The sequence below is a fragment of the Epinephelus moara genome, chromosome 24 (assembly GCF_006386435.1).
Source record: "Epinephelus moara isolate mb chromosome 24, YSFRI_EMoa_1.0, whole genome shotgun sequence".
Taxonomy (NCBI): domain Eukaryota; kingdom Metazoa; phylum Chordata; class Actinopteri; order Perciformes; family Serranidae; genus Epinephelus; species Epinephelus moara.
Window position 1 is genome coordinate 46,358,315 of NC_065529.1, and position 25,178 is coordinate 46,383,492.

Genomic DNA, 25,178 nt, shown 5'->3' on the forward strand with positions numbered 1-25,178 from the left:
CTTTTAGCGCACCTTCGGCGAAGCCTTTTGGCACAAAACTGTCACTGTGCCAAGCTGGATCTGTCGACACCTCCCCCTGCTGCGCCGCCACACCCATCTCAGCGCACCTCGGTCTGCCAAACTACCAAACTGAGTGCGCCTCGGGTTACACTGCCCGAAACTAGCTCTGCGCGGGGTTCGCCACCCTCCGCTGCGCCGGGAAACTAGAGCCCATTGTGTTTTACAGCTAATAAATTCCTGTTCTAGTCATCTGCAGAATCTTTTTCCAAGAAAATACTCAGGAAAACATAAAAAAAAAAAACTTTATTTCAGTGTGTTGAACTTATGTAACTCAATGACAGAAGCACTTATAGTGACTCTTAACAACTAAATGTGTTATTACCTTATTGGGTCACAATGCCACCCGATGTAAACCATGTAGTTTGTTAGAAATACATCTTTGTTTCCATGTTCTGTCCTCCCTGTGTATTCATGTTAACTGATGCAAACTTTTTTGCTTCCTCACAAAATTCGATCATCATAGAAAAGCCAGAATTTTGAATAAGTTCATCGAGGATACACACATTCTCTCCATCCTCATTGTTAAAGTTCACCTGTGTTTTCATCCATCCAGGTGACGTAGAGATCGGTCTGATGGAGAGGAACGGGGGTCTGGAGGTGGAGGTCGTCCAGGCAAGAGGACTCACCATGAAACCAGGCTCAAAGGGACCTCCAGGTACGTTTTAATCTGGAACTTTTTCCATTAAAAGAATTGCAAAAGACTGCAGTGTCTTAAAACACTGAGGCAAATAACATCCGCTCCACACAAACAGAACAGCCTGCGGCGATATATATCCTCCAAAAACACAGTTGTGGTCCTTGAAGATATGAAAGATGCATGAGTGAAGAGGAGGAAATGGTGTTTTCAGTGTTCAGGGAGTTAACACACAGAGCAGAGGAAGGTGATCTGCTAAATAAGTAACATCTACATCTGCTAATGCTGTAGTGAAACATGCCGCATATTTGCTGCTCTTTAGCATCTGTGTGGTATGAAAACACACCTGCATGGTGTTTGGTGTGTTTTAAAATGCTCTTAAATCAATCGGATATCAGTCAGAAAATGGTTTACCAGCTTTAATACCATCAGATGGGAAACAGATCAGCAGAGACAGAATACTCTGTGTCACAGAGCTCTGGGCGTTGCAAGAATTTAAGAAGCAATGGGGTCATGAGTCCAGACGTTTGTGCTCTAGAAAAGGATCAGCACTCAGTGAATAACCTCCTAAGCCCTATGATAAGCTATTATGGCAAGGCTTAACTATACAGACCAGTGAGCAGTGATAACTAACATGTCTTTGGGGTCATCAGGTGGGAACCTCCTTTCACCAGTGTTTCGTCTAGTTGGTCCCACGACACCTCCAGGAGGCTAGACAGTGATCTCTGGCCCTACTTACACATGGCTTTCTCAGCCCAAACAGCACTGCCACCTTCAACAAACCCAGGCTCCGTACATGCGAGCTTCAGGTAGAGAAAGTGCTGATACTACCTTTCCTACCACATTCACCATACTCTATTTCACACGCTACATAGCAAAGCTCCAATATAAGCTAAAGTTAAAGGAGATAGAGAAGATAAACTCACGTGGCTTTCTCAGCCCAAACAGCACTGCCACCTTCAACAAACCCAGGCTCCGTTTATGCGAGCTCCAGGTAGAGACAGTGCTGATACTACCTTTCCTACCACATTCACCATATTCTATTTCACACGCTACATAGCATAACTCTATTATAAGCTAAAGTTAAAAGAGATAGATGAACTCACAGGATCAGCAAACACACTCACCTTGCAGCATGGTCTCAAACAAATTCATTGATTCATATAGGCCACTCCCACACTTAAATAACCTTCCTCTTCCTGGATTTAAAAATCAAACCAACCACAGTCATATTGTTCAGTGTTTCCACTTTAATAGCATGTTGGTATTTCGGACACAGCCTTTGTGTTTGTAATAGAAGTCAAATGTAAACTCCTCCACAGGTCGGTTGTAGAGGTGAGGCGTTGAACCTCTCACAGTCCCAGAAACCCTGCTGACATTAGTGTCCTCCATGTTCCCTACAGCCCCTGTCACAGGTGCAATAGATATTCAGTAACTCATTTTCTGTGCTTGAAAACTACAGCTCACTCTAAGGATTTTCAGCCTCACGCACCATTACACCTGAAATACATCAAACTGTGCTCAGAGATCTGTTAACATCAGTTGGCTGGCCAGCAATAAACCACCGGAGCACTAAATTGATCAAGCGAACAATCAGCTAGTTAATGAATCAGATGAGTTAATCTTTTTCTGTTGTATCAGTGATTACGCCGGTCACAGGAAACAGAAACAGGCCTGGCACGACGTCAACACGACTCTGCTGTTGCTTTATTTCGCAGCAAGTTGTATTGTGTAACAACAAACTATTAACTCTGATTGTAGTCCCCCTCTGTGGTTGCATAATATTAAACCAGCCATTGATCCTAATTGCGTAAGAACAAAACAGCGTCAGCGAAAAAGGAAAAACAAAAAAAAACATAGGAGAGAGAGATGAAAGAGGAGAGGATGATAAACAGAGCAAAGCACAAACAAGAGTCAGAGAAGAGAGAAACACGAGGAGAGAGAATGAATGAAAAACATAACAGACAGAGAGGTGGAAGGAACTCCATATATGGAAAAAAGACAAAGGACCTTGATCCATATTTTGGTGTGCCAGGGTCTAATCTTTAATCTTGTCATCTAACATACAGGACAAAAAGCTTTGGAGTGTGTGTGTGTGTCCGTGTGTGTGTCAGTCAGTCAGAGTCAGACGTCTAGCCTCTAATATTGTTTTGACTTGTGTTACTCAGCAACAGAGTCTCATTTCAGGACACAGAATCCTAACCGATAACCTACAAGACTGCTGTTCAGTCTGAAAATGAAAATAAAAAAAAACAATTCTTCTCATTCTCGAAAATACTCTCTCCATGCTGCAGATCTGGCGCTGACAGCAATTCTTTACATTTGTTTCCGAGCATGTGAGTGGAGCAGAACTCAAAAACTGACGCTTTGTCAACACCAAAGGCACTCTTTGGCGTCTGCATGAGATGCACCGGCCTTTAAACAACATTTACTTATTTTAGAGAAAATTTATTTATTGTGTTAGTCTGACTAAAACCGGACTTTTAAAACACATGTTGACTAAAATTGTACTAATGATGCATTCCAGGCAAGTTTCTGAGCCCGTAAGTCACCACTTCAAGTCACAACTTACGACTCCATAGCGTTCCAGGCAAGACACTCCAAACTGTCAAAGCAACATGGCGGACCGTGCAGGGTTTATGTTTGTTTCCAATCACTTCTGTCACCAAAGGTGCTGGTTCCTTGCTCATTTGAGCAAAACGGAGGAGGAGAAACGGTGCATAAGGTCACAGATGCTATTTTACTTTTTATTTTACGTTATCTGTGTGTTTGGTAACATATTTTGTTTTGATTTATTCTTGCACTGGAAACTAGCTGTAGTGCGGCTGCCAAAAATGTGTTAACATTAGCAAGTTATTTTTTGTCCCTTTCTCACCGTGTATCACCTGCATCAGCACCGCATCCATAGGGCTGCCATTGTTGTTTAGAGGAGTGGTAATTGGTTTAGAGGGCTGTGTGACGTCAGAAAGCGTAACTGGGAGTACATCAATCTGGTACGAATTCACGGGTGGTAAGTTACGGGTTTGACTGCCGTTCCAGTGCACTTTCACGGGTAGAAGTTTGTAAAAACACGGGTTACAGGTTGCCTGGAACACGCCATAAGTCAAATTTCTCAAAGTCGAACTAACACCCAGATAATGCGATTGGGGGTCAAATTCCTCCTGCATGTATACAGTCAGTCGGACCCAAACTGGCCAAAGTGCTCTTTGCATGCTCTACAGTGTCCGCCCCAGGCTTTGACCCTGAAGTCGAAAGCATTAAATGTGTTTGTACAGAGCTGTAAAGTCGTCCACCATGGTACCAGTTTGCTGCTAGCTACCCATAGCTAACTTGTGTGTTGATTGATTGGTCTGTGATGTAATAGGTCAACTGGGAAAGGTCCAATACTAACAAGCTGAAAGGGGGCATATCGTCACCTATTGTAGCAGAGCCAGACATACTTTGGTCAGTAAGTCCACCTCCTGTGCTTGTATACTGGGACAAAGACAGTAGTCCAATTAAATGGCCCAAGGACAGAGTCACGGGGAGTTAAAAGAGGTCACTCTCTTAAAACTCCATTTTGAAAATAGAGAACTCTGAAGGGGTTAACACTGAGCTGAGGTTTACCTTTTCTGTCTGCTGTCGTTTCAGCCGCCTACATCAAAGTTTACCTCCTGGAGAACGGCATCTGTGTGGCCAAGAAGAAGACCAAGTCAGTGAGGAAGTCTCTGGATCCTCTCTACAACCAGGTCCTGGTCTTCTCTGAAAGCCCACAGGGGAAAGTGGTGCAGGTGAGATACACCATCATGTCCCACTGACTCACAACAAACAGGTCGACAAAGCCATCCATAGATAGTTAATGCATAGCTCCAATCACATATCAGTCGCACCATTAAGGGGAAGAATTTCATCATGATCGTGTGGGTTGATGAATGTAAGTCAGAAATCGCTCCCGGCCATCTTTTCGTGACTGTCAGGAAAAGTTGCGGAGGTGTGGAGGACACACAGCAGAAGAAGAGCTTGACATTTACTGTGAGAATCTGACCCGAGGGACCAGGGGGCTGTTTGAGCTGATTTTGTTCTTGCAGTTGTTTGAGCTTCAGCTGCTCTCAGGATCAAAAATGTCACAGAAGACAGACTGAGAGAGACTGATCATTACAGCTGATTCAGAGCTCTCTCACCTTGATCCGTCTTCACACTTTGTATTCTTTGTCTTTCCTTCATCTTCCACCCTTATTCCCCTTTCTCTTTTCTATTCTGTTTTTCTCACTGCTTCTCTATCTCAACTCAATCGTCAGAATAAACGTTGGCATTGTACATTTCTGCAAACTACAGATACGTTACATTTGTACGATATTATGTAGCAGAGTCGTCCAAAATTGATGTTTGGTCAGTGACTGCCAGCGTCAGACATCGACAAACAAGCCATCTTTTCACATCCGCATGATACTGGCCAATTGCCGATATTGTTTAACAGTGCCCGGCAGTGTCAGGGGAAAACACGGCAGGACAACAATGTAAGTAGAGTGGGTGGAAGGGGGTGGTGGATGGAACCAACAACCACAGACTTTTACTCAAGAGACCTGTTCTTTTTTCCTAAACCCAACCACATGTGCGTGTGTTGGCCAAACGTAACCATGTGCATTTGCTGTTGAAGGTAAAAAAACGTCGATTCGCGGTGTTGTACCAACGTGGTACCCTGGAAATCCAGAGTTCTCACGAGCGCACAATTTGAATTTGCTCAGCGAGTCACTCTGGCAATCAGTAATGATGCTCATTACCTATGCCCATGAAACCGAGCTGCACCAATCACATCGGTGTATCTGATATAGGCGGGCCAGAGGCGAGCTAAACAGATGACGACAGCGCTGCGACGACGAAGTCCGGAATCAGTCAGTAAACATTGCAAGATGGCTACGGATGAACACCAGTTGTTTGAAACAGCTTTGGCCGCTACAATGAACGAGTTAGACTTGGCTTTTTCTCTAAAAGAGGAACAGAAGACGGCGCTCAAGTCTTTCCTTTGCAAGAAGGACGTTTTTGCTGTTTTGCCGACCGGATACGGCAAGAGTCTAATCTACCAGTTAGCTCCGCTGGTAGCACTCTGGATACGTCACCCCGTGTATTGTTCTGATTGGTCGTAGTGTTATCCAATTGCGTGCAGTGATATTTACAAATGCATGCTTGGTGCCGCCCCACGACTTGGGCCATTCTCATTACTCATGGCCAGACCCTAAATCTTTCTAGATTTGGGTCTGGATTTCTAGGCTACCAATGTGGTGCAAACTGTACATTTCCTGTATTTTGAAAACAGACAATTCATGTTACAGGCAAAACCTGACACACTGTCCCTGAACATCATCAACCAACACACCCAGGGTACCTTGATTAAAGATTAAAGATTAAAGTTCCACTGATTGTCACACACCTGAGTGTATGAAATTTGTTCTCCGCATTTGACCCATCCCCTGAGGGAGCGGTGAGCAGCAGCGGTGCCGCGCTCGGGAATCATGTGGTGATCTAACCCCTCAATTCCAACCCCTGATGCTGAGTGCCAAGCAGGGAGGCAGTGGGTCCCAGTTTTATAGTCTTTGGTATGACCCGGCCGGGAATCAAACCCAGTCTCAGGGCGGACACTCTACCACTAGGCCACTGAGCACGTCATATGTGGATGTGGAAAGTTCATGACCAAACGATATGTGACGAGGTCGGAGTGAGAATGTGTTGGTGGTTAGTTTTAGGGACAAAACCAATTGGTTAAGGGTGGGAAAATGTGTTGTCATGGTTTAAAATACCCAGTTTTGGTGGAACGATCACGGCAGGAAACACAGCGATGTCTTGGTAAAAAAACACCCACTCTTCATGGCACCATCTCCGTTGGAAACACAGCAACAGGTCGCCAAAAAACAACCAGTTTTGTTGTTTATTGGTCTCAAACAGCAACCTGAAGGGGTCTGCAGCTTGGCAGGCGTCTTGCCTAGGTGTCACACCGTCTACCATCCCCACTGCAGGTGACAAAGTCAGCTCATGTACGATGTCATTTGATGAAACTTTCCTCCTGTTTTACTTAATATCGTCTTAATTTTTGTCTGTGTTTACCTGCCTTCAAACCTTAAACCAAGTTGCCAGAAAAAAATGTATGTTGAGAATTTACGTTTCAGCATCGCTGTGTTGACAGTCTGGTTAGGTCTAGGCAAAGAAATGACTTGGTGATGGTTAGGAAAAGATCATGTTCTGGCTTACAACGCCAGCGTTTGGTAGCTCAAAAGCTGCCACGCAAAAGGAGCCACAAACATCAGTGGACTCGCCTAGTTGATACGCCATCCACCTTCCTTTACAACCCATATACTTCCCATATCCATACATCCCACACTACATCACTTTAGGAACATTTATATGATACAGATGAAATGTGTAAATGTAACATATTGGGCTTCTTGTCTCTCTCCATCATTTTCTACTTTCTCTTTTTCCTCCATTCTTCATGTTATTCCATCGTCTCTTTATTTATTGTCTTTCCTTATATGTTGTTATCTTTGTTTCTTTCTGTGATGGTTAAATGAATCATAACACCAACATGCACACATGTATGTTATCAGCTGTATCATGTATGTCAGGTCTGCCGCCCTCGCCGATCATCAGGTGGAAGCTGTGCTGTGTTTTCAGTGCAGAGGCCTGCAGCTCTGCCTCAGGCTGCTCCGCTGCTCCTGTCGCCGTGTAATTAGCCACTAAACGCCTCCCTCTTAATTATCTGCTGTCTGTGCCGCTGTCCTCCGAGTTTCATCAAACTCATTCACACTGGATAATGAAAATCGCTGAAATCAGCAGCGCTTTTCAATTTGTCACTTCCTGATTTAGCAAAGCAGAGCGCTGCCTGAGAGCACGCCGAAAACTCATTCAGAATCTTCCCTCAGCCGACTCGATTCAGTCTTTGCAAAGCATGTCATGTGAGAGAAACATCTTGTTCATACACAGCACGTGATTTCATACACCTTTATTTAAATGTCAAACATCTTTTTTAAAGAGTATAGATTTACTGTGGATGTGAAAGATTTAGGCTGCAGGTTCAACTTTGGTCTTCGTACAGTTAATGTTCAGTCACTATTTCTCCTCTGCAAATTGCACTTTAGATAACAGCTGTAGACAAAAAATAAAACATTTAATCACACTATATATAAATATTATAAAAGGTTGAGTCATTTTTCAAGCAAATATGTCAAACATTTGCTGATTTCAGACTCTAAACGTGATAATTTGCTTTTTCTTTGTTGTTTATGTTGGTACATAAAGAGTCTTTGGCTTTTAGACTCTTAGTTGGACCAAAGGAGCAATTTGAAGACGTTACTTTAGACCCTGGGAAATTGGGACGAGCATTAATCACTTTTTTTCCTTTCTTTTTTTTAAGTTTAGGAGCCAAATGATTAATCACTTTATTGTGAAAATAAACTAACCACTGCACCACTGTTAAATAATAGTTGCAGACTTATGAAACAACAATTGCGTCACCACTGGTTCTTTGATGTCGTTATGGTGTGTCTGGGACTTAATGCTGATTTATTGATCCACGTCATTTATTGCGCCTTCATTAGTCCGAGTGACGCTAGTTTGTAACATCCAGGGAATAAGGTGCGTTTGTCTGGTGTGAAGACGACAAAAGTAATGAGTAAGGAGAGCATTTAAATCAAAGATGAAGGCCCTTTCCAATCTCACAGAGGCCCCGAGGGAAAGGTGTGTGTGTGTGTGTGTGTGTGTGTGTGTGTGTGTGGTAAACAGAGGTCAGGTCAGTGAGTTTTTAAAGGTTGCAGGTTTGAACCCCAGTGTGCTCAGTGACGCTCCCTGAGGCTGCTCTGCTGCTGTCACTTTATAATGAGCAGCTAAACGCCTCCTTTCTAATTATCGGCTGTCCGTCTTCCTCTGCTCCTCCGCTCTGCACTCGCTGGCACCGTCCCCTGTTCATCTCAATCTCTGTCTTATCTCATCCTCTCTGACGACGGGCATGTAATCTTTTGTTTTCTTTTGTTTTCCAGTGTGTGTTTGGTTTGTGTTGTCTGGAGTTAGTGCAAACTAAATGTCGGCTTATCCTGATTTCTAGATGCTGAAGATCTCTATCAGGCTGCTGTTTAAACATCTACTGTCGGCTTTATTCATATAGGTAATGACCATCGCTGCATAGTTAAGAACATAATGAAGATTAGAGTGTAAACAATCAATGTCGTCCAACAGTAGAAAAAATAATAACAGCTGATTACTTTTGGAATTTAACTGAAAAAAGTTGCAGCATCAGGGTTTATTGTATTTATTTATTTTTTTAAATCTTTCCCGTTCCCCTCATTCTTTATTTTTCTGTCTCTTCTAAGCAGGACGAATTTCTGGTGTCAGAACTGTGAATGTCTCAGATAGAGACAAGCAGAGCATTTAAAGTACTCTCACTATCTGATACTTCAGGGCTCCGTCACACCAGCATTTAAAAGAGCAGAAAACAGACTGAAATCAAAACAATTAAATGGAATAGAATTGCTCCCCGAGGTGAGATAAATCTGTGCAGTGTTTTGTGTATAGTTTAGGGTTGCCCACTGAAAGTCGGAGATTCGAATCATCAGTCAGAGACACCTCAGTTGATTGAGTCATTGTGCTGTGCAGGGTGTTTCTGGGGATGTTTTGGTTCCTGTATTTTGCTGCAGAGTGAGCACTTCACCAAACTCTTTGGTACTGAAAGCTGCGGACAGGATGCAGCGGGACAGAGGGGGAGAAGCTTTTCACCGTAAGACTCTGAGATGACATTATCTTCTCTCTTCTGCTCACAAGTGGTCAGTTTACAGCTCACAGCAACTAAACACGACACCGTCTGTGGCTTTTGTTTGATATTTATGTCGCAAAACGTTGCACATTTCCGTTAACATAGTTGGCTTGTTTACTATATTTCCAGAATGCTGCTGTGACACTGAACGTCTTGTTGAGCCCTGTTCAAACTTAAAAAACTATGTGAAAATAAAACCCTGAATCGTGGAATATTTGTTTTGAGACGACCAATCTGATTCGGCCAACATAATTCGGGTACAGCCTAGTGTGGCTCACAGCCCAATCGCCAGAAGAACATTTAGGCATTGTACGTTCCTGCAAACCACAGAAAAGTAACATTTGTTCCTTTCATATATCAGTGCTTCTAAAATGATGTAGTATATGAGCTGACTCTGTCAGCAAGAGGTGGAAGGGATGGTGGATGGCGTGACACCAAGGTGAGACAACTGCTGAGCTGCAGACCACTGTTCAAGACCAACAAACAACAAAACAGGTTGTTTTTTAGCAACCCCTCACTGTTTTCAGTGGCTTATTAGACACCAAATGTGGGTGTTATATAGCAACCTGTTGCTGTGTTTCTACCAGAGACAGTGCCCTGGAAAGCGGTTGTGTTTTACTGAGACATTACTGCTTTTCCAGTCGAGATTGTGCCACTAAAATCTGATATTTTAGGCCAAATTATGACCTTTGTGACCATAACCAAGTGGTTGTTGTGCCTAAACCTAATGACACATTATTCACAGCGTTGTTGAAACTTAACGTTTCAACATATCCTCTGCATAATAATGTACATATGTCCTTGGTTTTCAGAAACTTACAATGCCAACATTTATTCTAGCATTTCGGTTGCAGTTCAGCTTTGGTGAACTAAGACGCCTGAATTTCTGTCATTGACCAACTTTCATTCACCTTCATTGCCAGCCTTAAAACAAACAACTTCTAAGATATTTCACTGTCACAAGCAATTTCCAATGTCAGAATAAAAAATACGATTGTTTTACATAGGTATGTGTGTGCTCTTATGTTGTAAGGTGGTCATAAACCTCAGTCCCAACTGTCTTAAGTCAGTCTTTTTCTCATCTTGACGTTCCAATAAAATCAAACATATCTAATGTAATTGTTAGTTTTTAGTCTTGACTCGGGTAAAACAAATACAAATACTGAAGTTCAGCGATGTGAACATTGTCAACAACCAATAGCTGCGCTCTCTCCAGCACCAAACAGGAAGCGATAACCAGTTAGAGAGTAAACATGGAAGGGTCTCCGGAGAAGCACAAGAACGTGAACCGGTCTTGGTTTTCTTGTTCTATGGAAAAGGAGGAGAAACTGGTGGAGTTGTGGAGTGAACCAGAGTCATAGTGTTTAATTCGACATGTATCTGATCCACCAACCAGCTCTTACCTTAGTGAGATTTTTCAATTTTCTCACAGTTTTTAAAGACACGTGAGGAATTGTTAACATGTCGCATTTCTTAAAGGAAGTTTGGCGTAATATTTGATGAGAAATAATCTCAAAAGAAATCTAGTCGTAGTCGTGCATATAGTGACCCTGCAAGATCCCCAGTCTTTTAGTGTTGAATAAAAACTCTCATTGTCTTTAGATGTGAGAGGGTGTCGACTTTAGTTTTTTAAAAGTCTTCTCACAGTCTTCTGGTGTTTGGTAGACATAAGGTGCCAAACAACATAAAGCAGCCCCACACTGAAAAGTACACTAAAGTACTTTTGACCATGTTGTGTATTTTGCAGAAATGTCAAAATGAATTTCGCTGCCCCACTTTCTGGAGCTCTTACTTTTCCCTTCAATTCAAGTTCATCCATCCATCGTCTGTATCCACTTATCCTCACTTCAGTGCAACATGCTGGGTTTTGTTTTGTTAAATCCCTTTTTGTCTTTCCATCAGCACCTGCACCGTGTGTGTGTGTGTGTGTGTGTGTGTGTGTGTGTGTGTGTGTGTGTGTGTCTGTGTCTGTGTTTCTGTGTGTGTTTCACTTTCTAGAAAGTAGACCAGAGGAGGATCTAGGACACTGTATTTTTCATCTCCCATACTAAACACTCAGCCAGTTTCTCTCCTTCTCCCACTGTGTCTCTCATGTAGTCGTGGTGTTTGAGGTCAGGACCTTGTTTGGAGAGCCGATCGCTGGCAGACAGAAAGAGATATAGATTCTCCTTCTGTAAAGATGGAGGGAATAGATTGAAGCAGATTTGGCCTCAGAGTCTCCGTGGAAATCTCTCTCTCAAACACACACACACAAAACAAATTGGTATGCTGGTATGCTCTGACACACAAGACCACCATATGAGTGGACACGCACAGACGGGTATTGATTATTTTGTCCGCCGCTTGACAAGATGTGGGGTCGTTTGAGATGAGCCCTGATGTTATCAGGATGTCAAGAGACAGAGGACACCTAACATACAAACACACGCAGTTGTCCAAGCACAGACCACCATTGTCTCCCCCTCACACACGCCATCCCTCTTCATTTCCTTTAATTGAAACCTCAGCGTGCTCCGTGCTGCTGTAACACAGAAACTGTCAAGATCCAGTTTTGCCTCAGAACAGATTTCCAGACCATCTGGATTAATGCTAATTAACCCCGCCCTCTTAACCTTATCACTTTGTCAATTAATCTTCCTGGTCCTTCGTTACCCCCGCAGGGTGCTTTATGTGCACAATTCAAGGGCCTCTGGAGACATGTTTAGGCTCTAAATCCCTTGAAATAAATTGAATTATCTTCAGTGGGCTGGAAACACTTAGAAGATACACCTGAAGACAGAACTCTGCTGATTGATATCTATTCAAGATAAAGTGACCGTGAGTCAGAACGTGTTCAGCAATCCACCCGACACCCTGTTGCGCGCCAGGTGTGGACCATAGGTCGCAAGTTGAGTATCACTGTCCTAAACAAACACAGTGAACACAGTAAACATTTTACATGCTAAACATCAACATGCTAGCATGTCATTAAAAGCATGTTGGCACACTGATGTGAGCGTTTAGCCTCACAGAGTCACTGCCAGGGCTGTAGACTTGTTCTATAATATCCACCTGCAGCTTGATTAGTCTTTTCTTGGTTATGATTAGAAAGCTCAAAATAATTGGTTAGAGATTATAGATGCATTGAAATTTTTAATATTGAAGATTCCTCCAGCTCTTCCCTTTCTGTCCTTAGCCCCTCCCACCAGACGACCATGAGCATACGTATGCGCTTTATACAACAACCCAGTGTTGTCCCTCTACCTCACTCCCCACTAAAGTGGACAGCCTCCACAGGAGCTCAGGAGACTGACCGTCGGTTGGCAGCTGTAGCAGCTTGAATTCGACCAGCGCAACAGCAGTGTGGGGTCTAACCCCGCAGGGAGTCAGGGCTGTCCGGTCCCCTGGAGCTGGATTTGAGTTCCTCTAGCTGCTGCCTGGGGGTCCGTCTCTGGAGCTGCTGCCCACTCTCCTCCCGGTGAAGTGTTAGCTACATAAACGTGAACTTGAAGCCCCAGCTGTGCGCCTTTGGCTCTGGTTAGCAGAAGGCTAAATGATGAGCAACATTTTCTCCCCATCTCTTTTTAAGAAATCCATCTTCCTTTTCTGGAGTTGCTTTGCAGTGTAGGTGTTGTTGTAAATGCAGGAATAGCAACTTTCTCTGCAGGATTCTCCATCACTGAATCAGACTTTTACCATCTGAAGGGACGTGCACATCTCAGTTTGTAGAACAGCCAATAGGAACATCATGTCTCTGAACTGACCTGTGATTGGCCAAAGTCTCCCGTCAGTCTAGTCTAGTTTTCTCTCAGTCCACTTGAATTACAATATGCTCAAAGATTTTTATGGGATTTTTGCCCAATACGCCCAAATAAAACTGCCTACCCCAGCTTTCACCAAAACACCGTTCCCTAATCTTAACCATTGTGAAGCTGAGTGTGGGTCTGGACCCCCAGGTTGGGAACCAGTGCTGTAAACTTTGTGTAAGAGCTATGAATTTTGACACCTCTGTTTTCTTGATGGTTTTGGATTAAAGCTGAAAGAAAGCATTTTTTATTATCTGAAATAACTCGATGCAAAAATGTTTTGGAAATTCAGTATGAATGATTTATATCTCGTCATCCTCCTCTGTAGGTGATCGTTTGGGGCAACTACGGACGGATGGACCGCAAATGCTTCATGGGCGTAGCTCGAATCCTATTGGAGGAGCTGGACCTCAGCACAATGGTGATTGGCTGGTACAAGCTCTTCCCTACCTCCTCCATGGTGGACCCAACGATGGCGCCGCTCATCCGCCACTCCTCCCAGATGTCCCTGGAGAGCACCATCGGGCCCTGCTGTGAGCGATCCTAAGACTCAAGACAAATCTAAAGTTTTGTTGTTGCGACTCCATTTCTGTCTCAACCAAATCCTAAGACGCATTTTTATACATCCTGTAGTCCTGCGCCCGGGTCAGCCAGGCCGCACTGCTCCTGGAGCAGGTAGGTGTTAAGTATCTTGCTCAAGGGCACTTTGACAGGTCCAACCACACTTGGGACTGAACCACTCCACTGATTGGGAAATGACTTCACTAACTTGTAGGTCATTTTGGCACTCATTGGAAATGTACTGTAATTCTTTTGATATTGTATCAGATTGTTTCCTGAGACTCACGGGAAGCACATTTCTTTTGTTGTTGCAACCGAGCGCCCCTCAGACTCACAGGAAAACGTTGAGATCTCTTTGATGAGAAAACAAAAACCTACTTAATGAGGATACTTCAAAGGAGGGCTCGGTTGCTGACATTGATCACATCCTATTGGGACCACGATACACTGCGGGCTCAGCTTCGCTTCAGCTACGCGCCTTCACAGCCTACATTCTCATTCCCAGGACTGCTTGTTGTCTTTCTGCGTCCTCATTAAGGGGCCGGATGGCTCCTGAGTGTTATCTGTCCATCCACGAGTCCGGAGAGAAAGCGAGACGGCCCTCAGACTGTTTGAGACACCAGCCTCCAATTTTGCAGGAGCATGGGGACAGCAGATTGTTGGTGATTGGATTGGGCTTTTTAAAAAGAATTACATATATAGCTTTATAGCTATATAACTTATTTGTTGTATCCAACCAAGTCGTATCTTGGTTTCGAACACTGACTTTGTTTTTGTTATTTTTCTGTCACACATTGGGCCCTTCAATGTTCAGTTAATTTGGTACTATGTGTATGTGAGTGGAGGCATGAATGAAAGTCCTTTTCATCCTGTGGAATGTTCGAGATCTCTACTTGATCTTAGGGATCCAGAGTCATGCTGGGTTTTTATCCTACCAGTTCCTTAGGACTGCGGTCAATTACATTTACTTGCAGTGCTGCAGGTATCGTGGGTGGGTTAAAGGGGAACCTGGACCCTATTTCCCATGTTTTTTGTGTGTAAGTTATTTGCAGGAACGACGGTTTTTTAAATTAGTGTAGTATTGAGTGAAAGTGCAGCGCTGTCTCTCAATACTGGACAATATTTTGCTCCCATGATTCACTTTGACACAAGTACAATGGAAAATAGGATCCAGGTTGAAAAATACTGGAGTTTCCCTTTAATATAGTTTGAAATAAAAACAGGCAGGTTCTGAGTTCCCAAAGATCATGTACGCCCCAAGAGCCTGTAAATTTTCATTACAAGTAATCCCCACATCGGCTGATTTCACTGGTTAGTTTGTCACAGAAGGCGCTTATCAGAAAAATCAGCTGGTGTTGTGTTTGGTAGGAATGGAAACATGCAGCCTTGTGGGTTTTTAGAAAAAGTGATCTAAGACCCTGTTTTAGCTGGTTGTTTCTTGAATCCATAGCAAATCAATTGCATCCAAAATAGAGATTAAATTCACCCAAGGCGCATCATCATGATCAGTTTCAAATCTGATTGCCTGAAACACCTCAGGAGGTACTTCTGTTCTGCCAGATGGGGAAAAAGTGTAAAAAGTATTTGTTGTGTGTCAACCAGAATTCTTTCTGGTGCATGCGTGGCCAGTGAAGATGCAACCCAAAGTGGGAACAATGGCAGACACAGAGATCTGGTGTCACAGCCAAACTAAATTGGATTTCATGCATGTAATTTATTGTTTTAGATCATAGAGCATAGATGCACGTGATGAAATGCAACATGGTTAAACCTCCTCAGGATACGATCTCAGTGCAACTGCCAAGAAACAGCCAGGTGTGAATGGGGTCAATAATGTTGAAGGTGTTTTGTCCTCATTTGGTTTAATGCTGTTCAGTGTTGTTCTAAATTTGAACACTCACCTGGTAGTGCAGGCCAACCCGGTCGCTAGAACAGATGTTGGCATTGAACGTTTCTCAAAACGACGGATGTGTTAAATTTATATGTTATTATGTAGCGGATACATTGAAAGTTTCTTTATATTTCAACAACGCTGTGTGGTTTGATTTAGGCACAGAAACCACTTGCTTATGGTTTGGTTTGAAATAACTGGTACTGGTGGTACAATTTCGACTAGAAACGCAGCAATGCCTTGGTAAAAAAACAACCACATTTCAGGGCACTATGCCGGCAGGAAATGCAGCGAAATCTTAGTAAAAAAGAGTGACTTTTTGTGGCAATATCTCAGCAGGAAACACAGCATGTTTCGGTAAAAAACAACCAATTTTCGTGGCACTAGCCAGCAGGAAGTGCACCAAAGCCTTTGTAAAAAAAAAAAGAACAGCATTTTGTGGCACTATCAAGGCAGGAAATGCAGAATTTTTTGGTTAAAAACAACCTTTTTTCAGGGCACTATGCCGGCAGGAAACACAGCGGCAGGTCAGTGAAAAACACCCATGTTCAATGGTTACAAGCCAACGAACATGTAGTGAGGACTCGCCAAAAAACAACTGGTTTTGTTGTTTCTTGGTCTCAAACAGTGGTCTGCAGCTTGGCAAGTGTCTTGCCTATGTGTCCTGGCATCCACCATCACCTCTACTTCCTGAGGACGAAGACAGCTCATACACTACATCACTTGAGAAACGTTGATACGATACGTATGAAATGTACGTACAAATGTTACGAATCCGTGGATTGCAGAAACGTACAATGCCAACATCCTCTGCAGGCGACTGGGCCGTGCCGGCCACATCAAGTGCAGGGGGAGATATCGTACCTGTGCTGTAGCACTGGCACATGATGCTAACATGAAAAACATGGAGGAAAGTAGCCCGGCTGACAGTGTCGGGTTAAAACACTCGCTGTATATCCCAGTTTAATTGTAGTTCGGAATGCTCTTCAGCAAATAGTCTAGAAGTAGATTTTTAAGACTCCTCCTCTCTTTTTTTAAACGCTCTGGCGAACAGTTGTCTAATAACAGTTTCTACTGTGCCAATTTCTACCAGCAAGTGTCTTCTCCTTCCTCTTCTTCAATTACCTTGCAGCATGTGCTATTGTGGAGGGAGGAACAGAAACAACCACTCACAACATCTGACAGCGGCATTCAGGCTGTGCAGAGAAGCGTCCCCTTTATTCTAAATTACAGCCCTAATCCACAGACGGCCGAGGCACCTGGTGATTAGCCATGCTACGACTCAGTGTGGAGAGAGGAAGAGAGGGAGGAAAGGGAAAGAGAGAGGAAGGAAGCATGAAATGTACTTTGCATCATCCAAACAAAGGATCTGTCTGGACTGACGTCAGGTTTCACAGATTTAAAAAAAGAAAAAGAAAATAAAAGGACACAAAAATAGGATGAATTTAAAGGGAACACAATGTGCACACTGTAGAGACATTTATAGTTTATTAAATAACAAAAGTATTTCATTTGGGCACTTTATGATTCTTTTTTACGTGTAAATATTATGGTTGTTAGTGTCTTTTGGAGTGAGCCAAAGTTAATCTATAATAACTTAGTTGATTAATGTTAAAAGGGAGCGAAGGGATATCCTTGCTAGTTACCGTAAGATTGTAGCATTAGCTGGTAGCATCCGCATGACTGATTAAAACTTCTAATTAATTAGCAGAATACTTGATAAGACTAAGCATGAGCTATACGCTACACAGAGAGCAGAGAAATGAAATACAGTATGTCGGGTTGAGACCCAACATTAAATGAGGAAAACATACATATGTAGCAGTTTAATTCAGATTCAAAGTTTACTGAATTTCATTCTGGGCTTTTTCCTTTCACTGAAAAAAAACTTAGATCTGTAATAAGAGACAAAAAAAAAACAATTTGTTTTTTAACTTTCAAGCAAGATTTCCGAACAAATTTCTCTTATACTAATCAACTAATATTTTGATTAAACCACACGATTTGGAGTAATTTTACTCTAAAGAAGAAAAAAAACTTTGCAAAAGTGGCCTCTGTTTTTGCCAGTAGCAGTGTTGCAGGGATATTACTACTGTATTTATTTCCAAACAAATCAGCTACATTCTGTAAAGCAATAATCAAAAAACATCCAGTCACTGCAGTTTTTTAGTTGCACAGTGAAATCTGTGGAAAATGGTGATCTTAGCCGGTGATTTTCACTGCACTCAGATTTATCAAGTTTGACGGGACATGTCCTGTGGCGTTTGTGTTCAGGACTTTTGAAACATATGTTGCTGCTCAAGTCGTACAGTGCTGCAGGGATGATGTTTTTTTTGTAGGCCAAACTGGAAGTTAGCGTTGCCCCTGGTTCCCTCGTCAAAAAGCCAATGGGAATTTTTCATTGGCATTTGGATTGTTGCAGAAAATAAGCTCTGTGGCACACAAACGTTTATGATACATTTTTTGTTAAGCAAGATAGTCTCCACAAATGGACACCACATTTGTGATCTTTGAGGCGTAAAGTAAAAAACTAATGTTAGACTATAAAAGAACTACACAAAGGTCGGGTGACTTCATCGTCACCACTGGTCACATTGGCTGTAAAGGCTGTGTTTAGTGGGATGATGTTTAAAGATATACTATGCATCCATCCATCCATCCATCCATTTTCATTTGCTTATCCGGCCTGGGTCATGGGGGCAGCAGGCTGAGCAAAGTCCTCCAGACGTCCGACTCCCTGGCAACACTTTCCAGCTCCTCATTGGGGATCCTGAGGTGTTCCCAGGCCAGACAAGACATACCATCCTTCCAGCGTGTTCTGGGTCTGCCCTGGGGCCTCCCACCAGTTGGACCTGCCCAGAACACCTCTAACAGGAGGATCCTGATCAGATGCCCGAACGACCTCAACTGACCCCTTTCGACACAAAAGAGTAGCGGCTCTACTCCGAGCTCCCTCCCGATGTCCGAGCTCCTTCCCCTATCTCTAAGGCTGAGACACCCCACGGAGGAAACTCATTTCGGCCGCTTGTATCCGTGATCTCATTCTTTCGGTCACTACCCAGAGCTCATGACCATAGGTGAGGGTTGGGACGTAGATGGACCAGTTAATTTAAAGCTTTGCCTTCTGGCTCAGACTTTTCACCACGACAGTCTGGCGCAGCGCCTGCATCACTGCAGATGCTGCTCCAAACTGCCGATCCATCTCACACTTTATTCTAGCCCCACTCTTGAACAAGAACCTGAGATACTTGAACTCCCCCACTTGGGGCAGCAACTCTCTCCTAACCCAGGGGAAGAAATCTGCTGTTTTCCAGTGGAGAACAATTATATTAAGGCCTGAAGTTAGACATAATTAAGGGCGAGTCGCTTTGATTGACAGGCTGCAGATAGTGTCCTCGGCTTCTCGGTCAGATCAAGCCTTGTCCAAATGGCGGCAGCCGAAATGCCAAGGCTTCAAAATTGAAGTCCCCAAATTAACAGTTGCGATAGTTATGTCTATTATTTTTACAGTCTTTGGTTTTTAAATACAGTTTCTGAAAATCCTGCATAGTATACCTTTAATGTCCCAGACAACCTCTGTAGTCTCATTTAGCCACTTGTCAGCAAACACCTTTTCAGACACATAAAAGTTTCAAAATTCACGAGTGCGGTATTTACTGACGTATTTTGAATTTAAGATCTCTTGAGCTTGTGTTAACCACAAACCTTATTTCAGGCATTGAACCAAGAACCCATCGACTTCAAGACGAGGGAACCGGGAGTGCTAAAATACACCTTCTCATTCCTGCAGCACTTTATAATGTCCTGCTGTTCAAAAGAAAAAATGTGAGGCAGTAAGATTTTTGTGATTTAAAACGCCTTGAAAACAGCTTGAAAAATCTGAGCACAGGAACTGAAAACTCGCTTGTTATGATGCGTCATTTTAACCCGGCGCGTTCATGTTTTCTCTTCATAACGTATTCCAGGGAGAGTGTCGTGTCGTCTCTGAGGAATCTATGTCCAATTCAGAAGGAGCTGAAATATAATACCCCATGTTTAAATTTCTGATTTGAAAAATGCAGGATCATTTTTCACAACCTAAAATAACAACATTAATCTGATGATAACAACGACTGCCTGGTAGTTAGAACATAATGAGACTGTTTTTAAAAATGAGGTTGTATAAATCAAATATATATATAATATATATATATAAATATATTTAAAATTAACTTCTCTTACTGTGACCCAAGGAATGTGTTTTTGTCAGTGTTCTTTTGTGCCAAAATTTAAACCTATACTGAGGGCTGATTTCCCGATTTAGGACCAACGAAAGAGGAAAGTTTACACTTAAATTTTTTATCAGCAACCCACAAGCAGAGTGGCTGAAACAAAACTGCATGATAATGATTTAGATTTAGCAAAGACGGATTACAAAGACAGCTAGAAATGTAACGTCGCAGTGGTAACCATCATAGAATTAGTTCCCCGTCTGTCTACATCTAACCTGCAGCAGCTGCCTGTGCCACAGATATTTTATAAAGCATTAAACAGTGTTAACAAAGATTGTTTATCGTAGCATCTGAAAGCTAAAAAACGTCCCTCTCGAGGGTGCAGCAGCATGGCAGTGGTATGGCATGCACGCAGTGAATGATGGGTTTTCTATGATGGCTACAGCTGACCCCTGCAAGAACATGTTCTTCTCTAATTGTTTGGGAGAGAGACGTTAATAAGCGCCCACATGGCCTGCAGGATGAAGAGTAATTAATGTTTGTTTATTAAGAACTGATTGTGTAATTTTGCTCATCAGAAGCTTCTCGTTCACCCGTCTGAATCTGTTTGTGACATTTTGGAACTCTGAAGGCAAACAAACGAGCTAATAGATGTTATAGTCGACATTCAGCACCAAAAATGTACATTTTTCTTTTCTTTTTTTTTGCATCCACCCATATTTTGATTGTGTCTGCCACATGGATGTTATTTATGTACTACTATCAATTGTAATGTAAGTAGAGGCCTTAAACACACCGATATACATTTTGTCAGGGCTAAGGACTAAGAATTGTCACATGAAGTAATCAAAACAACGCAAAAAAAGTTTTACAGTGTCACCATTTCAACCCATTACTTAAAGTGATTTAAGTGTCATCTACTGTATGGAAATGATTATCTTTGCGTACGTTCTTAATGAATTTCTGATATACTGATATTTCAACTGATATTTGTGTATTCTCCCCACTCCTTGGTGTGGGCTTAATTGAACTGAGCAAAAACAAAAAATACAAAAAACAAACAAAAAAAACAACAACATTTTTGCAGAGTAGATCTTCAAACATTCTGACCTGTTTCTTAACAAGACTTATTTTCTAAACTTAGGAAAAAACTACACTGTTGTTTCTTTATTGATGTTTGAATGCACATAACGGTACTTTGTGGTTTCAATCAAGTAGAGTAAAAGGAAAAAAACAAAAGAACATTCGCAATCTAGCCATCTGAACCATCTGTAAGATTTGTATTTGAGTCCTGATGGGGTCCTTTTCCACCCTAACAGCCTTTTAGGTTGATATTCTGCAAAACTGCTCACCTCTACGGCACCATCAGGGCCCATTGCCTGCGATACACAGAGGAAACTCTAGGGACAGTTGTGTTACATATATTAAGCAGTTTATGTGTTTAGTTTATAACTTTTATTAATGTATAAGAAAGGAAACATGACTGTTCCTAAAATTTTCCCCTTAGTCATCTCAGAAAATGCAGTTTAATTATGTTTTGTTTGGGTTTTTTGGGGGATTTGGAAAGCATCTGTAACCACTGGTGCTATTATTCCAGCCCTCTTCATTGACTCTGGCTGTACTTACATGCGCACAGTAATGTTACTGTTGTGATTAACTCTCTGATTAACCCTTTGAAACCTGACAAATTGGCTTGATTTCTTTTAAAAACATGGGAAGAAGGTAATGAGCAACAGTGGTTAAAGAGGACATTTGTATAAATTGAACTTTAAACAACTCCACCAGGTCATGCAAATGGGATTTTGAGTCTTGGCTCAAGGCGGTGGTGAAGTTAATTTTAAATTAAATTGCATTCTGTTGCACAGCCTGTTATTTAGTACATGTATATCATTCACATTTCTGTCTTAACTGCAACACAACCACGTTTTTGTGCGCATGAATATGTGGTCATTGGTACTTTCTGAGCTAACCTTGATGCAGAATGGCAGGAGTTTACCTTTTTGATTATGATGAGTTTAGAGATGGCGTATCTGGTAACTCATCCGCACAAAGAGTGCACAGACTAAGCCAAGAAGTGTCCATCTATTTTTGCAGAATATCAACCTAAAAGTGAATCTGGGTTGAATTCCCTCTGAAGTTCTTCAAACAACCCTTCTGTTACCTGAGCTTAAATTGTCCATATCTTTATCCTCTTAAGTACATGGGTTTAACTGATTAGACAGACAGAGAGCGCTATTTGTGTCCTTTTCTTTTAGAGTGACAGTGTGTACATTTCTAGACACATATCATATCATGTTCTCTCCGGGGGGGAAGAGGTGGAGGAGTGGGAGGATGAAAGGGTAGATGCAGCTCCTCTGCGGCTGTTACGAAACGGTGGCTGGTGGATCCCAAAAGCAATACATCTCCTCCAGTCTGCTGTGCTGCAGAGGCAGCCGTTCCCAAACTTTTCCCTTAGAGGCCTTCCTAAACCCAACCCTCATAAAAGTGTTCCCCCACATGCCATCTGGTAGATCCTCTCACTCAAAGCGTCCCACATTACCACCAGTGAATACATTTTTTAGGTTGGGCGAACCCAGTGTGAGTCAAAGTGCCATGGAGTCTCTGTTACTTGTGTTTCTCAGCATCATTCCTGGTTAAATTACCTCTCAGTAGTCACATTGCAGTCACACATTGCTGGTCATGGTGTCAACTCATTTGGGGCTCCAACTAGGGCTGTCCCGAAAACCAGTTTTGGGGCTTCGAAGCTTCGTTGAGAAATATTCATGATTAATTGAAGTTTCATGGGTGATGAGAGTGGAAACCTTAGTAACCGTAGCCACAAAAGCTAGAAAAATTATACTATCCCAGACAGCTAAGGACTCATTTATGCTTGACGGACAGAGCCTTCTGTCTGTAATCTGCGTTAATTTCTTCCATATTTGTGCACGTTTTCTGAAAGCTTGTGGATACAGACAAAATGCATCAGCGACAGCGGAGATCATGCAGTATAGTTCAGGCAAGATACACTTGTATGAGACGATCAAGAAATAAATGTATTGGCAGAACCGAACAAAGTGGTCACACAGTGAAAAGAATTCTCCGTCCACTTCTTGAGATGCAAGTTCAAGTTCTGCCTGGTACATACATTGTCGTCTTTTAAGATAAACTTCCGTTTTCACAGGAAATTTAACGTTTACATACAGTCTCTTTCAAAATAAACAGACTACGCCGGTAGAACACCGCAAATTCATGTTTTTGATTTGACTTATTTTTTGTCTCCACCAACTAACACACGTGGTTGGTTTTGGGGAAGAAAACAGGGTTTGACTCTATAATCTTATGGGACATGAACACCGCTCTCCCGGTTGAAAGTCCATGTTTGTTGGACCCATCCACCACTCCTCCCGCCCGCCCTACTTGGACTTTCACCGCCTTAACTTTCGTTCTTGTCCCCCCGCATTTCCCCCTGATGCTCTTGAACGCCGTTAAACTATAACGCCGACCGGCCACATATCATGCCGACGTTAGAGGATGACTTTTTTGTCAGTGTCCGACGCCGCAAGTCACTGCCCAAGCACCGGATTTCGATGACTTCAGAGTGAGGCCGGGCTTCATTTGTTGTTGTGTGAAACTTTTGACTCCGCTCTCTAGCGCCATCGCCTTTACCTGTTCCATCATAAAGGATACATGGAAGTACGAGAGCAGTCACAGTCACAATGTTTGAAACAGACGCATCTACTTTTATACGTGACGGGAGCATAAATGAGCCTTTAGCTATTACCGATATGATTTGCAAAGATGGCTGCAGTTTTGTGACGTGCCAGTTTCCTTTGGCGTGTCTGCCACTTTTTGGGGGTCATCTTTGAGAATTCTGAGACAACTCCAGACACAGACTTCTTCAACATCTTGCTAGTCTGTCATGGGTGTTAAAACTGTTGCAGTCACAGAACTAGGCCGATGACTAACCTTATATGTCCTTGTCTGAGAATAACTAATAATTAATGTTGAAGCATCATAAATTATGTTGGATTATTATTTATTCATTTGTGGGCTATTTTGGGAGTCTTTTGGGTAATGGTATAGAAAAATGGAGCATTTGAAAACGGATTTGGACATTGGTTACCACAGCAACAGTCGAAGCTTCGAAGCATTAGGGTCAGCCCTTGTTTTAACCCCAAATCTTGTAAAGAAACCATCCTTTTATTTCTCCATTAATGGTTGATGACACAAAGTCATTTTATCTACAGCATTCACAGCCTTAAAATCTCATCTCTAAACCATCCTGAGGCCCCAAAAATAATGCATATAAGAAGGTGATGTTTTGGTTTTGGGATATTAGATGAGACAGTTTTACAGGCCTTGTCATGCTGTCAGGAACATGTGACATGGGCAACTTTTGGAAGCAATGCTGATGGAAAAATAATTATCCTCAGTGATAAGAATTTATCCAGGGAATGTTTTCCAGGCATACTGTATATTCTTTTCCTCAGCGACACATTCCTCAGGTTATTGGAGCAACGACCGATTCAGTCACCTGACCGTGTAAGGATTTCAAGTATCCATTTAAGAGTGTGTTGTATTTTTTAAAGTTTTCAATACTTTTCATCCCAGCTGTTGAGGGGATTGCCCATTGTTCCGACAACCGAAATTCCGAAGCCCTGTCAGTCAGTTTCAGAGAAACAGCACTTTGGGGCAATGAGTGTTTGTTTTGGGGATAACAGGTGGTGGGAGAAATGGGCTTTCAGTACAGTGGAACATTTTTCATACTAATGGGGCTTCAGAATTTGGGGTCATCGGAACAATGACATCACGCCACTGTAGATTAGCATCAACAAATGTTAGCATAAGCTAATGTTAGCAAAGCGTTAAGCAGCAAATGCCCATTTGCGTTGCTTTCCATCAGTTGCTCATGCATAACTGCCTTGAGGACCTGAATGTTATCAGAAGAGTGACAAAGTGGTGTAACTTTAGTTTTATTCACCGCACTGTCATTTAAAACACAAGTATATTTGCAGATTCTTTGGCAAACTGTTATATTGTTGAGTAAATGCACAATTTGGTGTATTGTTATTCTATTCCAGCTGTCAATAAAATAGTTTAACTCCATCATTCGTTTGCTGATGTTTGTTTTTATTAACAAATTTCGCATACTTCTGTACTTACGCTTAATATTCTGAGCGCATAAGTGCCTTCACACTGAGAAGTATGGAAAAATGCAGTGCACTATGAGTACCCAGACGGTGCATTCAAAACGGTCAAGAAGTTGAGTGTGGAACTATGG

The 25,178-nt window shown here is 42.4% G+C and overlaps 1 protein-coding gene across 1 annotated transcript in view; it reads left to right on the forward strand.

The window, feature by feature from the left end:
• Positions 1–24,990, forward strand: part of rims4 (regulating synaptic membrane exocytosis 4) — an 82,491-nt gene extending 57,501 nt beyond the window's left edge. Inside the window, exons 4-6 of the mRNA XM_050039452.1 lie at positions 614–715; positions 4,325–4,464; positions 13,584–24,990. Of these exons, the coding sequence (XP_049895409.1) occupies positions 614–715; positions 4,325–4,464; positions 13,584–13,802 (461 nt within the window). The 3' untranslated portion in view covers positions 13,803–24,990. The remainder of the gene's footprint in view (positions 1–613; positions 716–4,324; positions 4,465–13,583) is intronic.
• Positions 24,991–25,178: the final 188 nt, after the last annotated feature.